General features: G+C 35.2%; 1 protein-coding gene across 1 annotated transcript; it reads left to right on the top strand.

The window, feature by feature from the left end:
* Positions 1 to 507: 507 nt before the first annotated feature.
* On the top strand, positions 508 to 17,728 carry LOC147727624 (uncharacterized). Its single transcript, XM_086963659.1, has 3 exons — positions 508 to 612; positions 4,683 to 7,304; positions 17,636 to 17,728. The coding sequence occupies exons 2-3, from the start codon at positions 4,722 to 4,724 to the stop codon at positions 17,726 to 17,728; spliced, it is 2,676 nt and encodes an 891-aa protein (XP_086819785.1). The 5' UTR covers positions 508 to 612; positions 4,683 to 4,721.
* The last annotated feature ends 349 nt before the right edge of the window (positions 17,729 to 18,077 follow it).

Below are 18,077 nucleotides of genomic sequence, written 5' to 3'. Positions count from 1 at the left end.
CTAGCTGCATACCTTTGAGCCCAGTGGATGTAGCTATGTCCAATAACCCAAACAGAGTACATGATGTGAGAAGGTTCTGGTCCAGTCAGATGAAGTGTGGGAATGAAATGGCAGTTGGAACAGTAGGAGTTCACAAAAAAATAATTGTGGAGTTTCTGTGCTCTTGAATCACTAGCAATGATTGGTGGATTCAGATAGTTGAAAACTGAAAGTTAGGGTGTATGGTTATGTTGTGTGAAAGAAGCAATTTGAATGGTTTAAAAAAAGTCACCAAAAGCAAAAATACCCTGTATAGGCTGCTGTATTGACAGGTCAAACATCCTTGCTGAGTTAATTTGCAACATTGTAAGATAAACTTTTGAACCTTACAGTTCAGTTAGGAGGGAGTTGCTATGGTAACAGATAGAAAGGTTTGAGAGGGGGATGGGTGTTGGTTTGAAAATAGTGAGGGAAGAGTTTTCATTGGTTGAATTAAGGCATATGTGTACAAAGATAGAGATTTTCTATGCCAGTCTTGGTTTCAGTGTATTGAGAGCACACCTTCTCCTCTGCTAAAGAAAAATTGGTGTGTGTGTCTGACACTGTTTTCAATCTCCAAAAGCATTTCTAAAGGTAAGTAATGATTCATTTAATTTAGATAGAGATTTATTTTCTCTATGGAGAATATTTGGAAGCAGATAGTTATGTTTTAGAAGTGAAATTGTATGTTAGTATATAAGTCCTGCGCAGTGTTTTTTACATGTTATTTAAAAATCGATTTTGGGTGCAAATGAATGGTATTTTTATTTGGCCTTTTTTATGATTGCCATGTGCAGTTGATGCATGACTTTAAACATGGGTAATAAGTGATGCACTGGTGGCGCCAGGCTTTTATAAATGAGGCCCTGACTTTGTTTGATGATATTGAGTGGTTGTAGTTAGGTTCTGTGCAGTGTTTCTTACATGTTATTGAAAAATCGATTTTTGGGTGCAATTGATTGGTATATGTATTTGGCCCTTATTTATGAATGCCATGTGCAGCTGATGCATGACTTTAAACATGGGTAATAAGTGACGCACTGGTGGCGCAAGGCTTTCATAAATAAGGCCCTGACTTTGTTTGATGATATTGAGTGGTTGTACTTAGGTTCTGTGCAGTGTTCCTTACATGTTATTCAAAAATCGATTTTTGGGTGCAATTGATTGGTATATGTATTTGGCCCTTATTTATGATTGCCATGTGAAACTGATGCATGATTTTAAACATGGGTAATAAGTGACGCACTGGTGGCGCAAGGCTTTCATAAATAAGGCCCTGACTTTGTTTGATGATATTGATTGGTTGTACTTAGGTTCTGCGCCGTGTTTCTTACATGTTATTGAAAAATCGATTTTTGGGTGCAATTGATTAGTATATGTATTTTGCCCTAATTTATGATTGCCATGTGCAACTGATGCATGACTTTAAACATGGGTAATAAGTGACGCACTGGTGGCGCAAGGCTTTCATAAATAAGGCCTGACTTTGTTTGATGATATTGAGTGGTTGTACTTAGGTTCTGTGCAGTGTTCCTTACATGTTATTCAAAAATCGATTTTTGGGTGCAATTGATTGGTATATGTATTTGGCCCTTATTTATGATTGCCATGTGCAGCTGATGCATGACTTTAAACATGGGTAATAAGTGACGCACTGGTGGCGCAAGGCTTTCATAAATAAGGCTCTGACTTTGTTTGATGATATTGATTGGTTGTACATAGGTTCTGTGCAGTGTTCCTTACATGTTATTCAAAAATCGATTTTTGGGTGCAATTGATTGGTATATGTATTTGGCCCTTATTTATGATTGCCATGTGCAACTGATGCATGACTTTAAACATGGGTAATAAGTGACGCACTGGTGGCGCAAGGCTTTCATAAATAAGGCCTGACTTTGTTTGATGATATTGAGTGGTTGTACTTAGGTTCTGTGCAGTGTTCCTTACATGTTATTCAAAAATCGATTTTTGGGTGCAATTGATTGGTATATGTATTTGGCCCTTATTTATGATTGCCATGTGAAACTGATGCATGATTTTAAACATGGGTAATAAGTGACGCACTGGTGGCGCAAGGCTTTCATAAATAAGGCCCTGACTTTGTTTGATGATATTGAGTGGTTGTACTTAGGTTTTGCGCAGTGTTTCTTACATGTTATTCAAAAATCGATTTTTGGGTGCAATTGATTGGTATATGTATTTGGCCCTTATTTATGATTGCCATGTGCAACTGATGCATGACTTTAAACATGGGTAATAAGTGACGCACTGGTGGCGCAAGGCTTTCATAAATAAGGCCTGACTTTGTTTGATGATATTGAGTGGTTGTACTTAGGTTCTGTGCAGTGTTCCTTACATGTTATTCAAAAATCGATTTTTGGGTGCAATTGATTGGTATATGTATTTTGCCCTAATTTATGATTGCCATGTGCAGCTGATGCATGACTTTAAACATGGGTAATACGTGACGCACTGGTGGCGCAAGGCTTTCATAAATAAGGCCTGACTTTGTTTGATGATATTGAGTGGTTGTACTTAGGTTCTGTGCAGTGTTCCTTACATGTTATTCAAAAATCGATTTTTGGGTGCAATTGATTGGTATATGTATTTGGCCCTTATTTATGATTGCCATGTGCAACTGATGCATGACTTTAAACATGGGTAATAAGTGACGCACTGGTGGCGCAAGGCTTTCATAAATAAGGCCTGACTTTGTTTGATGATATTGAGTGGTTGTACTTAGGTTCTGTGCAGTGTTCCTTACATGTTATTCAAAAATCGATTTTTGGGTGCAATTGATTGGTATATGTATTTGGCCCTTATTTATGATTGCCATGTGCAGCTGATGCATGACTTTAAACATGGGTAATAAGTGACGCACTGGTGGCGCAAGGCTTTCATAAATAAGGCTCTGACTTTGTTTGATGATATTGATTGGTTGTACATAGGTTCTGCACAGTGTTTCTTACATGTTATTCAAAAATCGATTTTTGGGTGCAATTGATTGGTATATGTATTTGGCCCTTATTTATGATTGCCATGTGCAGCTGATGCATGACTTTAAACATGGGTAATAAGTGACGCACTGGTGGCGCAAGGCTTTCATAAATAAGGCCTGACTTTGTTTGATGATATTGAGTGGTTGTACTTAGGTTCTGTGCAGTGTTCCTTACATGTTATTCAAAAATCGATTTTTGGGTGCAATTGATTGGTATATGTATTTGGCCCTTATTTATGATTGCCATGTGAAACTGATGCATGATTTTAAACATGGGTAATAAGTGACGCACTGGTGGCGCAAGGCTTTCATAAATAAGGCCCTGACTTTGTTTGATGATATTGATTGGTTGTACTTAGGTTCTGCGCCGTGTTTCTTACATGTTATTGAAAAATCGATTTTTGGGTGCAATTGATTGGTATATGTATTTTGCCCTAATTTATGATTGCCATGTGCAACTGATGCATGACTTTAAACATGGGTAATAAGTGACGCACTGGTGGCGCAAGGCTTTCATAAATAAGGCCCTGACTTTGTTTGATGATATTGAGTGGTTGTACTTAGGTTCAGCGCCGTGTTTCTTACATGTTATTGAAAAATCGATTTTTGGGTGCAATTGATTGGTATATGTATTTGGCCCTTATTTATGATTGCCATGTGCAACTGATGCATGATTTTAAACATGGGTAATAAGTGACCCACTGGTGGCGCAAGGCTTTCATAAATAAGGCCCTGACTTTGTTTGATGATATTGAGTGGTTGTACTTAGGTTCTGCGCCGTGTTTCTTACATGTTATTGAAAAATCGATTTTTGGGTGCAATTGATTGGTATATGTATTTGGCCCTTATTTATGATTGCCATGTGCAGCTGATGCATGACTTTAAACATGGGTAATAAGTGACGCACTGGTGGCGCAAGGCTTTCATAAATAAGGCCCTGACTTTGTTTGATGATATTGATTGGTTGTACATAGGTTCTGCGCCGTGTTTCTTACATGTTATTGAAAAATCGATTTTTGGGTGCAATTGATTGGTATATGTATTTGGCCCTTATTTATGATTGCCATGTGCAACTGATGCATGACTTTAAACATGGGTAATAAGTGACACACTGGTGGCGCAAGGCTTTCATAAATAAGGCCCTGACTTTGTTTGATGATATTGATTGGTTGTACATAGGTTCTGCACAGTGTTTCTTACATGTTATTCAAAAATCGATTTTTGGGTGCAATTGATTGGTATATGTATTTGGCCCTTATTTATGATTGCCATGTGCAGCCGATGCAAAACTTTAAACATGGGTAATAAGTGACGCACTGGTGGCGCAAGGCCTTTATAAATCAGACCCTGACTTTGTTTGATGATATTGAGTGGTTGTACTTAGGTTTTGCGCAGTGTTTCTTACATGTTATTGAAAAATCGATTTTTGGGTGCAATTGATTGGTATTTGCATTTGGCCCTTATTTATGAATGCCATGTGCAGCTGATGCTTGACTTTAAACATGGGTAATAAGTGACGCACTGGTGGCGCAAGGCCTTTAAAAATAAAGCCATGTGTTGCTATTGTATAAACTTAAATATGTTGCAATTTATTGTTTATATTGTTTGCTTTTTAACATTACTTTGTTGTTTGCTAATAGTGGTCTTTCATGTGTTTTTTTAACAGAACAACAGATTCAAATCAACTTCTGAAAAGGAAGCAAAAATGCCTTCAAGGCAAAGAAATATCAAAAATACCATACGGAAAAGGAGAACATCAACAACAGAGTTTATGGAATCCTCTTCAACAACTACTTCAAAAAACACCAGAAAAGCTTCTGGTAAGCCAATTAAGTCTTTTCTTCGCAACATATGTCGTAGGAAAAAAAATGAAATTGCTAATGTGAATATACAGAAAAAGTCAACAAATCTAAAAAGGAAAGAGAAGCCCACAAAAAATGTTTCCATTGGACCAGGAGAGAAGAGAATGGTTAGCAATAGAAGGGTAAATGTTTTTAGGGACATTCGTAGGCGAATGTTTCGCAATAGGGTAGTTTTAAATTTGCTAAAAAATGAAAAGAAAAGTAAACTAAAAGCTGCTTTTTACAAGAAAAAGAAAAGTGTAGAAAAGATTGTTGATCAGGCTTTTGAAGTTAAGAAAAAATTATTTATTTTAATAATCAATAGAATTAGGATACTTAATAAGGCAATGGATGTTTTCAAATCGAACAGTAGATGGAAAAGAATTATTAATCGGAGTAATTTTTGTGAAGTATTTTCTGGTGAATGGATGCATAGTTCAAGTTCTGAGCCTTTTTTTAATGAGGAGAGTTACTTTCAGGAAAATGATTTGGTGCATGCAGTTGACACCAGTGGTCGTGCATATGAGGTGAAAGATAGTTGTGTGATGGAAAAAGAGAAACTTGTATCTAGAGATGCAGAAGAGGTCTTAGCTGATGAAGTTTTAGGGAGACGTACTAAGGGTCCAGTGTACACATGGAAATGCAGTAGTATTTGTAGTGTGCGACAGGAATCAATTGATTTGCTTCGAAATTTCTTACGTACATATAGTAAAAAAAGTCTCAAACAAAAAATGAAGATCCTGCAAGAGTTAGATCCTTGCAGAGTGAGAGAAAGCACAGGTTTGCAAGGGCATTCACTAGCATGTCTTTCTAGAAAAGTTTGTCGGAGTGTTTTTCATCATTTTAGGATGTTAGCAGTGCATCATAATAACGTAAGGAAATTAGTGAGGAAGTTGTATTATGCAAAAAGTCCTGCACTTAAGCTTAAACAGTTAAATAGTGCTCTTTTGCATGGATCTGAAGTGGATGTGAAGACTATTTGTGAAGAAATTGAGTTTTGTTATTTTGGGAACAAAGAGGACAGTGTAGAAATAGATATAGTAATGGATGGTAATGCAGAAGATAATGGACAAATTTCAAGTATTGAAAAGTTTGATGAGGAAATTATCAAGTTTAAGGTGAAATCAAGTGAGAGGCCTAATGTAACTTGTGTGTGTTGTCGACGGACTCATTATAAAATTCAGACTAGGTTAGTTGATTTATATGCAAAAAGTGAATTGGAAAATAATAGTGAATGGGAGGATTTTGTAAGTTATTTGTTGGTGGAGAATTCTTTTGATTTGAGTTTGGATCAGCGTATTTGCACTTATTGTTTGAAAAAATTAAATGAAAATAGAATGCCTGCAAGAGCAGTTTATAATAATCTTCAGTTGATAGATATTCCTTCTGAATTGATGGATCTAAATACTTATGAATCTATTTTGATTCAATGTGTCCATCCTTTTCAGGCTATTGTTCGCATGGAGCCTAAGACAGGGAAATTGCCTCCATCAGATTTACTGAGAGGATTAAAGGGAAGAGTTGTTTATTTGCCTCTAGATGTAAAGAAAAATATTAATACAATTGGTGTAGAAAGAGTAGAAGAAGATCCTTTAGTTATTCTAGTTAATGGGGTTCCAACAAAGAGTAAGAAAATTTGGCAAGATTTAGTGGATGTTAAAAAAGTCAAGAAGGCAACGTTGTATTTAGTTAAAAACAATGAGTACTACAAACATGTAAGTGTTGGAGTAGAGGAAACAGCTACAGAAGAAGATAGTGATTCTTCAGTTGGTCAAATTGAAAAAGTTGATGTGTCTAGAACTGAAGAAATATATGAACATTATACTGTTCATCCTTTGCATTCCAAAGAAGTAATGGGAAATGCAATTGACTTGTTTCAAATGAAGGCAGCAAAAGGAAGTCCCATTAGTGTATGGGAAGAAAGTTTGGAAGCTCGTTGTTTTCCACAATTATTTCCAACAGGTTGTGGTGGACGATATGATGATCGACCAGTTCAAATTCCTGCAGCTGAATACCGGACTCTAAGATTATATGCAGAAGATCCAAGGTTTCGTCAATGCATTCCATATTTATTTCATCTACTGTTTGAAAGTGATTTGTCTGGGCTTTCTTATGCAGTTAATCATATATTAAAAAGTGGACCTCATTTGCAAAATGTATGTGCAAGGGACTTTATGGAGAAAGTTAATCTGCAAGACAGTATTTTGGAATCTCAGCTAATCAATCTCATGGCATGTCAACGTGGAACCAACGAGTATTGGTTTCGTCGTCATGGAGAATTGAAATGTATGCTAAGAAACTTAGGAACTCCTACATGGTTCCTCACTCTTAGCTGTGCTGAGTATGCCTGGGACGATTTACTTCAATTTCTACGAGAGGCAAATGAAAACATACCAAATATAGAATTGAAAACACCAGGAGAACTGTGTTCTTTAGATCCAGTGAATGTTTGCAGATATTTTAATCATAGATTTGAAGCTATGATGTCTTTTATTACCAACAAAAAAAATCCTCCCCTTGGAGAGGTTTTGGATTTCTTTTGGAGGAAGGAATATCAAGCGAGAGGTGCTCCTCATATACATATGTTGTTGTGGATTAAAGATGCACCCAAATTTGGATCAGATTCAGATGAAACAGTGATGAGTTTCATTGAAGAGTATTCAACATGTGCTGTTCCAAAATCTACTGAAGAAAACAATTTAAGGCAACAAGTTTTACGTTTTCAATCTCATCGTTGTGGAAAGTACTGTCGTCGAAAATTTAAAAACAAGGAAAGTACTACACGAAATGTCGTTTTGCATTTCCTCGACCAGTGATTTCTAAAGGAAGAGTAAATAATTTGATGTCATCTCTACGACATACTGTGACGAGAAAATCTCCCAAAAACACATATAATTTGAAAAGAAATGAAGAATCTAAGTACATCAACGATTACAACCCAGTGATTTTGTCCATGTGGAATGCTAACATGGATATTCAGTTCGTTGCTGACAACTCTATTGCTGTGGCTCGATATGTGACATCTTACATCACCAAAAAAGAAAAGACAGAACTGAAGGAAATGTGGGAGGACATTTCACATGAAAAGAGTCTAAGCAAGAAATTATACAGTTTCAGTCTGAAGATGTTGTCGCATCGAGAAATTGGAGCATATGAATGTTCTGATCGGTTATCATCAGCAAGTCTCTATGCCAAATCAAGAACAATCATTTGGGTGAGTCTTGGTCTTGCTGCAACACGAAACCGAGTTTTGAAATCTGTACAAGAAATTGAATATTTGGCGGAAAAAGAACCAAACAGTACAGATATTTTGAAGACAAATATGTTGGATACATACTATCCAAATAGAAGTACTCACCTTGAGAACACATGTTTGTATGAAGTTCTTCAAAACTACAGTTATAAGAGGAACATCACAGAAGATATCAATAATGGAAAATATGCACTCATTGGCTATGAAGGATGTCTAGTGAAGCAGAAAAAAGGCCATTTGATTAATCATCGAAAATTGAGTTGTGAAGTTCCAGACAAAAGAGAATTTTACTATTTAGCTCTTTTGCAACTCTTTAAGCCATGGCGTACAGAAGAGGAACTACTTGGAGATTTTCTCTGTTATGAAGACTCTTTTAATGCAACTAAGGATACCATAGAATGTCCTATTTTTCTAAATTATCTGCAAATGTTGAATGAAGAAATGGAGCAAGAAACCACAATTGCTGAAGAGATAGCTAGAAACAGTTCCTCAAGATAGTCAGAGTTCTACTTCATTGAGCCAGGATCCACTAGGAGGACCAATTATCCAAAATGAAGCTGCCACTGCCATGGATGAGGTGGAAAGAGCTATGGAACAAGCTCAAGAGGATGGAGTTAACTTAGAAGATTTGGTAACGCAACTAAACATTGAGCAGAAAAAGATATATGATGAAGTCACAGAGCAGATTGAACATGGATTCAGACATGAGAAAAAAGAGTGCTCATGTATATTATTTGACCCTGTCCGACTGTATGTAAGTGGAGAAGCGGGGACAGGAAAAAGTTTTCTAATTAAAGCCGTTGCAAGTTATCTGCAGAAAAGGACTGATTCACCACTGTCTTGTGTTGTAACTGCTCCAACTGGTCTGGCAGCACATAACATTAAAGGGATTACTCTACATCGTTTATTGATGCTGCCAGTTGAACATGATAATAAATTGCATTACAACAAGCTATCTGGAGATGCGTGTTCTGAAGTTTCAAGAGTCTTGAAGAAAATGAAACTTCTTATCATAGATGAAGTAAGCATGGTCTCAAATCTAATGCTTGCTTTTGTGCATTTGAGAATGCAAGAAATTCTTAAAACAGACTATGATGTGTTATTTGGAGGAAAACACATTATTGTTTTTGGAGATCTATTGCAGTTGACTCCAGTAAAAGGACAACCAGTGTTTAAAATGCTCACGCATGAAGATACCAGGAAGTCCCTTGGAAGCATTGGAAATGTTAATATATGGCTAAATTTTAAATATGCTGAACTGCTTCAAAATATGCGACAGGCCAAGGATGAAGATTATAAAAATATTCTACAAGATGTAAGAATTGGAAAAATGACTGAGAAAGGGAAAAAAGCTTTGCATAGTCGATTAATTTCAAATTTGTATGCAAATGAAAACATTCTTCCAGAGAATATTTTTAAAAAAATGACTGAGAAGAAATCTGGGATATGTTTGATGCCAACTCTGCAAGAATGTTCCATCTTCAATCAAAAAATGTTAGACTTAGAAAATGAAGAGATTGTGAAACTGGAAGCAATAGATAAAATAGAGCATATGGGTGCAACAATTGTTTTGTCAGAAAATTTGAAAACTAAATTGCATTCATTGGAGAAAAGTATTTCAAAAACAGCTGGTTTTGAAAAGACTCTGAATGTGTGTTTAAATTGTCGTATCATTTTGAGAAGGAATTTAAATGTTGAAAGCGGTCTGGTAAATGGAGCAATGGGTTATGTTGTTGATTTTGTGAATTACAGAAATAGAGATGGAATTGAATTTTTAAAAATAAAATTTGATGGCATTGAACAAGTACAACAAATAAGTCGTTGTTCTGCTAGATTTTTACTTGTAAAAGACTTATATGTTCGCCGAAAACAGTTTCCTGTTTGTTTGGCGTATGCAGTGACAATTCATAAATCTCAAGGTTTAAGTGTAGATAGTGCATTGGTGAACATTGGAAGATCTGTGTTTAAAGAGGGTATGGCATATGTGGCATTATCTCGAGTCAGAACTTTATCAGGATTGTACTTGATTGCGTGTGATGAGACAAAGATTTCTGCCGATCTAGATTGTGTTAAAGAATACAATAGGTTAAGAAGAGAGTATGCTCCACATTTGCCTCAATATCCTCTGTTTGAAAAACGTGTGGTAGGCCGAAAAAGAAGAAATGAGGATAATTGTAGTGAGGTAGTTGCAAAAAGACAAAAAGTAGAGAAAACTGTAATTGAAAACAGGAAGAAAAAGAATTGTGGAGAAAATGTTGTTGGATTTCAGTTTGAAAACAGTTCTGGTGTCAACTGCTATGCTAATGTAGTGGTTAATGTTGTTTTTTTTCTTAAAAGTTTACAAGAACAGATTGTTGAAAATCGGGATCAAAGATTGTGTGGTTTATTGAATTCTGTGTTTCAGAAATGTAGCAGTGTTACAGCACAAATAGAAAGTGTAACAGAAATTCGAAATATTTTAGATTTGTGTTCTGGTCAAGATAAATTTTCACAGAACATTCAGCAGGATTGTCAGGAATTTTTAATGTATATGTTTGGTGTTTTGGAAGATGAAGGTGTAGATGTAGATAATCTTTTCAGTCTTTCTTATCAATGGCAGCATGACTGCCACAATTGTAGTTTATCAAGTACTACTACAATAGACACTGAAAGATTTATATATTTGACTTTACCAGACTGTAAATCAGTGTCTTTTAAAAATCTAGTTAAAGCAGCAGATCATAATATGGTGTGTACCCAATGTAACTGTACAATGCTGTCCACATTATTTATACAAAGGTATGGGCAGTATATTATTTTAGTTTTCCAACGATGTAGACCTGATGGAACTAAATTGACAACTTCTATCAAAAATTTTGTGGCTTCTCAGTTATCAATTTCTGGAAGGACCTTTACAACTGAAGCTATTATTTATCATGATGGATCTTCGACCACCTCAGGACATTATACATGCTACTTAAAATCTGAAAATGGATGGAGTTACTGCAATGATTCTCATTTAACTTATAAACAACGTTTGCCTTATGACTCTACAAATTCTTATCTAGTGTTTTTAAAACCAAAGTTTTAGTAAAGGGAATTGGCCTTTGAAGACGGGAATAGTTAATAAAAGTTAGTTAGTTAGTTAGTTAATCTAATATTTGAAATTATTTATCTCATGTAGATACTTTAAGTGGATCTCAAAGTAAAAAATACTGATATATCTGACACAAATTGGCCGTGAGGAAAATGTAAGATATGATGTTGTTAGAAGTTGATGAAATCGAAGTTATAGAGCACAGCAGACTTTTTTTCACCAAAAGGACCTTCACTATCTGCAATCTCATGTAGATACTTTAAGTGGATCTCAAAGTAAAAAATACTGATATATCTGACACAAATTGGCCGTGAGGAAAGTGTAACATATGATGTTGTTAGATCTTTTTTCATAGGAAGTCGATGAAATGGAAGTTATAGAGCACAGCAGACTTTTTTCCACCAAAAGGACCTTCACTATCTGCAATTTGGTCTCACGGAAAAGTAAGTGAATCAAAGATTAGTGTACTTATATGAGATGTATGTTTGAATGGGTTTTTTTAAACACAATCTTTTAGATTGTGTTTTTTTTTTCCCGCTGTTATATGATGAAGACTTTGATCTCACTAATTTAAGTGAAATTCAATATATTCTGAGAACAGCAAAAATAAATAATGTAACATATTGTAGAAGTTATTGTGTAGTTTGCATTGTGTAATTTATATTGTGTTCACATTGTCTTATACTCATTTTCTTTTTCACCCTTATTTACCTCTCTTTACTAATTTACACTCTTTTTTCATCGCTGTTTCTTTAGTGCACTTCATTCACAACTTCTTAATCTAATAGGAACTGTCTGCATTTCCTCTGTTCCTTCCACCACTTTTTATCTTTTTCATATTCTCACAGTACCACTGCTTTAGTTTCCTAACCCTCTCTTTCTTTTTCTCCTTTTTTTTTCTTTCGCATCCATTGTACTGTAGTTCACTTAGTTCTTCCTTTTGTCTTTCTGTGTACTTACTCTCTCACTCCTGTTTTATCCATCGTTCTATACTAACTTCATTCCTTTCATCCCTTCACTCTGTTACTTTACTTCACTCACTCTCAATCATCTTCTATTCCTCTTTTTTATTTATAGTTTCTCAATCAGACTTCTCTCCTTTTCACTCATTTTTCTTTTATTTTCTTATCTTTACTGATTTTGATTTGATATCTTACATTCTTTTAGTATCTTATTTACCTTTAGGAATTTGTTCTCTTTCTATTTCTTTTTCCTTTTTTTTTCTCTTTCTACATTACTTTCTTTCTGTTTTTGTATCCTTCACTATTGCATCATTTCTTAGTAAACTTTTGTAGATTTTTAAACCTCATGAACTGTTGTTTCTATTTTATTATATATTTTTAAGAAATTATAACGTGTTTTTTCTTTTATCTTTCATAGATACAAGTTTGCATTGATTATATGGTAAGTGTGTTTACAAAATCTTTTTTGTTATCACCTTTTGTTTTATTTTCACTATTTTTCTGTCACCCTACCGCACCCCTATTTCCTTACTTTGCTTCCCTCACTTATTCTTTTGTTCCATGTTTACTTCCGACCACATTCAATTTCTTTCAGTACTTCTGCCTATGCACACTCCTTCACTTACCTTTTTTACTGGTTCACTTAGTCCCTTTGTGACAGTCCTTCTTTTACTCTCTCTCTTGTTTGTCTCTATTACTCCCCATGTGTTACCCTTATTCACTTACATGTACCCTCTTTCACCCCTTTTTACTTATATTCACTGATATTTACTTTCCCTCAATCACTGCTATTCTTTTCCTCTGATTCCGTCACTACCTGACATTCCCATACTTAACTGTCCTTCTTTTTACTTTCAACATCCATTTACAATCTCCCTTAACCTCTGCTTTAGTCTTCTTCCTATTTCTTCTTTCTTTTGCTCCCTTATTCATTTTTCTTTTCTCAGTTACTTCCTTTTACACTTTTTATCTGTCTTACTATCTATTACACAGTCCCTCCTTCATTTTTTTTTCTTTTTTTTTGTTAGTGCGCTGACGGTACGCGCACCGGTGCGCGCACCGAAAGCGAAATATAAAAAAAAATATTTTAAATTAAAAATATTATCTCAATATACATTATAGTGTTCATTTTTACAAAAACATACTTTAGCAATTCACTAAAAAACACATAGGTATGAGTCTGTATAAAAAGTTAGGAATTAGCATTAAAAAAACCTATGAAATTCACTGAAAAAACCAAAGGTTTCACACCAGTTATAGTTAGGAATTAGCATTTAAAAAACCTATGAAATTCACTGAAAAAACCATAGGTTTCACACCAGTTATAGTTAGGAATTAGCATTTAAAAAACCTATTAAATTCACTGAAAAAACCATAGGTTTCACACCAGTTATAGTTAGCTGGAAATTTTACTGATATAAAACCATTGAAATTCCCACGTTATAGTTAGTCGGACTCACTATAACTTGCGCGTGCAATGCACTGCTGATGACATCACATATTACATCACTCATGACATGGTCAGTGACATCACTCATGACACCATCCTTGTGACATAGTGACAGACCTCCTTTCACTATAATGTAACCCTTGAGACACATATTCAAAAATAGAAACTGAAATTTTTAATAAAATGGAGATACCTATATCAGTTACAACAAGCAATTCAGTAATTCCACTATCTATATACACATCCACTCATTCACCAACAGTTCTATATAGTCACTCATACATATACTCACTCATCATATGAAGTGATACACCTATACATCCTGTTACACACCGACATTCATCCAAAAGTTACTCACACACATATTCACACGTGCAAATAAACTATTGAACATCCATTTATTTGAATATAGAGTTATACACACACTTCCACCTTACTTCTATTTAAAATTACACATATTTATTCTCTTAAACAATCACTTATAGAAACACATACTTATTTAAACAGGAACTCTTACAATCTCTTACTCTCACATATACTCACTTATATACATCAATATTCATATATACTAGATTAAAACATATGTAGTTACTGATAAAGACACTAGTGAGACAGTCATTCACTCACTAACAAACACATATAGACACTCATCCACCCATACAGTCCTGTACATATGCTGTCTTCAAAACACATACAAACAAAGAGTCAGTCACTCATGCATCTATGTGCTAAGTAATACCCCCACCAAACCATATAGACACTCATACTGATACTAATAAAAATATCTAATAACCCATATACATACACATGAGTGGATGTGTATTAGATGGTGGTATTACTGAATTGGTTGTTGTAACTGGTATGGGTATATCCACTTTTTTGAAAATATTAGTTTCTATTTTTGAATATGTGTTTCAAGGGTTACATTATAGTGAAAGGAGGTCTGTCACTCTGTCGCAAGGATGATGTCATCAGTGATGTCATGAGTGATGTCACTGACCATGTCATGAGTGATGTAATATGTGATGTCATCAGCAGTGCATTGCACGCGCAAGTTATAGTGAGTCCGACTAACTATAACGTGGGAATTTCAATGGTTTTATATCAGTAAAATTTCCAGCTAACTATAACTGGTGTGAAACCTATGGTTTTTTCAGTGAATTTAATAGGTTTTTTAAATGCTAATTCCTAACTATAACTGGTGTGAAACCTATGGTTTTTTCAGTGAATATATATATATATATATATATATATATATATATATATATATATATATATATATATATATATATATATATATATATATATATATATATATATATATATATATATATATATATATATATATATATATAAATATATTCTCCAAAAGCTATCCACCGATAGCGCAAGTCAGCACTCAACAAAGGATGCGTTTCCCAAATTATCAAGATTTATTTTCAGAATGCAGCATTCTTCGCACAACACCAACGCGTTTCGCAACCCACTGTTGCTTGATCACGGTAAGGATACAATGTTACGGTTCTCTTTTATGTTTTGAAAAAAAACGCCTCAAAAACAAATAATGCTGATCTCACTTCCTGTAACCCGACAGGAAGTTAACTGGGAATTGTAGTTTTTATAAAATGGAGTGTCTTGTTTGGGAACAGCGATGTCGTTATAAAGCACATGCGTTGTCACACTATATATAACATTTTGAATGTATAATCATAAACTGGCGATACACGTGTATAACTCAATTTATACAAACATTGGAGGGTAGTACCTACGATCTAAATTATAGATCAACTTGTCGATTAAACACACAAAAAACACAAAATTACTGCCCTCTAGTGGGCAAAGTTATTTTAACTTAGATATGGGATAGAGCTCTCTGGTGAGCATTTATGCTGAATTACAAACTAATCAAAGCCCTCTAGTGGGCCAACAGTCATAATATAGATTCCCCTTCAGTTGTGTTTAATGTCACCTCATTTGGTTATAGGCTGTTTGTTACCCCAAATTCAGTCCATATCTTATCGTATTCTCTACCAGTTATTATCTATATCATTATAAGTCATAATACAAAAAAGGGGGTGCGCTGTTCCATGATGTTCCAACCCATTCCCACTCAAACACATATTTTACTCTTTAACTTATCTCCTATTAGTCTCTATTTCTCATTGCAAAGAAATTGTTCAGGTACACAAACAGTTCTCCAATTGTCCACTTCATTATAAATGTACATAGAGTTCCTCACTCTGATTTAAACCCCAGGGGCTCATCGTTCGGAAGTTTAGAATTTGTCTAGATTCTCTACATCTCAGTTGTTTCTCCTGATCTCCGCCCCTTTCGTGTGGCAAGATGCATTCCAGTGCATATGTTTTCAGGAGTTTCCAATCACTGTTGTGCATCAACTCCATATGTTTCGCGACAGCATTGTTTTTGTCTTTATTTACTGTGGCTCTAATATGCTCCAGGATACGTATTTTGAATTGTTTCTTCGTGCTGCCAATATATTTCAGTGCACCCGGGCATTCGATTACATATACCACGTGCGTGGTTGTACAGTCTATCAATTGGTTGATCTTCCACAATTTTTTGTTGGGTAACATTACTTCTTTTTTGTTAATGGCAATTTGGCAAACCTTGCACCGTTGGCATTTGATGAATCCTTTCGTATTCATCCATTGGATTCCTTTTTTCTTTTTGGTTCTGTCCTGGAAGTGGCTCTGTATCAGTCTATCTCTTAGGTTTTTGGCTCGGCGATATGTAACCAGCGGATGATTGCCCATTATCTTACCCATTGTTTGGTCTAATTGCAGTAATTTCCAGTTCTTTCTCAAAATATTTACAATTTGTTTTGATTCTCTCGTATAGTCCAGTATCAATCTCACTTTTCTTTCATTCGGTGCTTCATTCTGGGTGGTGTTCAATGCTGTTTTTTTCGTTATCAGGGCATCTTTTCGTTCTTTTTTGTTTGCTCTTTGCCATCCCTTTTCGATAATAGCTTTGTGGTATCCTCTGGTTTTGAACCTTTGAGCCATGTTCTTACTTTTTGATTCCCATTCTTTTTCTTCTGAGCATATTCTTCTTACCCTCAAAAACTCCCCATACGGTATATTCTCCTTTACAGAAGGTTTATGGAAGCTGTTGAAGTGTAAAATTGAGTTGGTTGCCGTATCTTTTCTATGGAGTGTCGTCTCCACCTTGTTGTTTTGAATATAGATTTCTGTGTCAAGAAAAATTGCTCTGTCTTTACTGATATGATATGTAAAGCGAATGTTTGGAGTAGAGGAATTAAGGATCTGAAAATAGTTCTCAAATTCTAAGGCTGTTCCTTCCCAAATTATCAGAAGGTCGTCTATGTATCTAGTCCATTTGGCTATTTTTTCCACATAAACATCATTATCTGCATGCCAAGCAATCTGTTGTTCCCACCACCCCATTGTGAGACATGCATACGCTGGGCTGAAGGAAAACCCCATGGCGCAGCCATGGATTTGTTGGTAGATTTCATCTCCAAATAGAAATACATTTTGGGTTAGGCACATCTCCACCATGTCTATCAACATCTGATTATGTTGATTGAATTGAATATTCCGTTCTTTCAAAAAGAAAGCACAAGCCTTCAAACCAATGTTGTTGTCAATATTTGTGTACAGAGACACAACATCCATTGTAACCAATAGATAGTTAGTCTGCCATGGTAAGTCCTCTAGGTGTTTCAGGAGGTCTGTTGTGTCACGTAAGTAAGAGCTTAAGCTGGTAACGAACGGCATAAGGAAAAAATCAATATAGTTTGCAATTGGCTCCATTAGGGACCCTTTCGATGACACAATGGGTCTCCCTGGTGGTTTTAGTGGGTTCTTGTGCACTTTCGGTAGAAAGTAAATTGTGGCCATTTTTGGATGTTCCGTGCACAAAAATTTCTTTTCATCTGTGTCAATTAGATTTTGATTGTTCCACATTTGAAGTTTTTGATCCAGTTTTTCTTTAAATATTTTCGTTGGATTTGTTTCTAATTTTCTGTAATATTTTTTGTTGTCCAACTGTAGATGGGCTTCAGCCACATAATCAATAGTGTTAAGGATGACGATGTTTCCGCCTTTATTGGCGGACTTTATAGTTATTGTTTTATCGTCTTTTAAGTTATTCAAGGCAATATTTTCATCTTTAGATAGGTTGTCTTTATATTTTTGTCCCTTAATTTTGTAGATGTCTTTGACAATAGCCTCTTGAAATAGGTCAATCTTGTTCCCTTGGGGTAGTTGGGGGTAGAATTTTGAGGGTGCTTTCATCCCACTTAGGCCTGCACCTTTTTGATGTACCGTTTGAGATTCTGAAATGTTATCCCCCTCATTGTCTATATCCAAATTTGTGAGTAATGTTTATCCATTATTGTATCACAAAAAAACGCAATTGATTGTGTACAATACACTATACAGTAACTTCTAAGTACGTGTTTTTCTCACACAAAGGATTCCCAATCACTCCTGC

The sequence above is a fragment of the Lissotriton vulgaris genome, chromosome 3_1, assembly GCF_964263255.1.
Source record: "Lissotriton vulgaris chromosome 3_1, aLisVul1.2, whole genome shotgun sequence".
Lineage (NCBI taxonomy): Eukaryota > Metazoa > Chordata > Amphibia > Caudata > Salamandridae > Lissotriton > Lissotriton vulgaris.
This window is presented reverse-complemented; position numbering and strand designations above follow the sequence as displayed.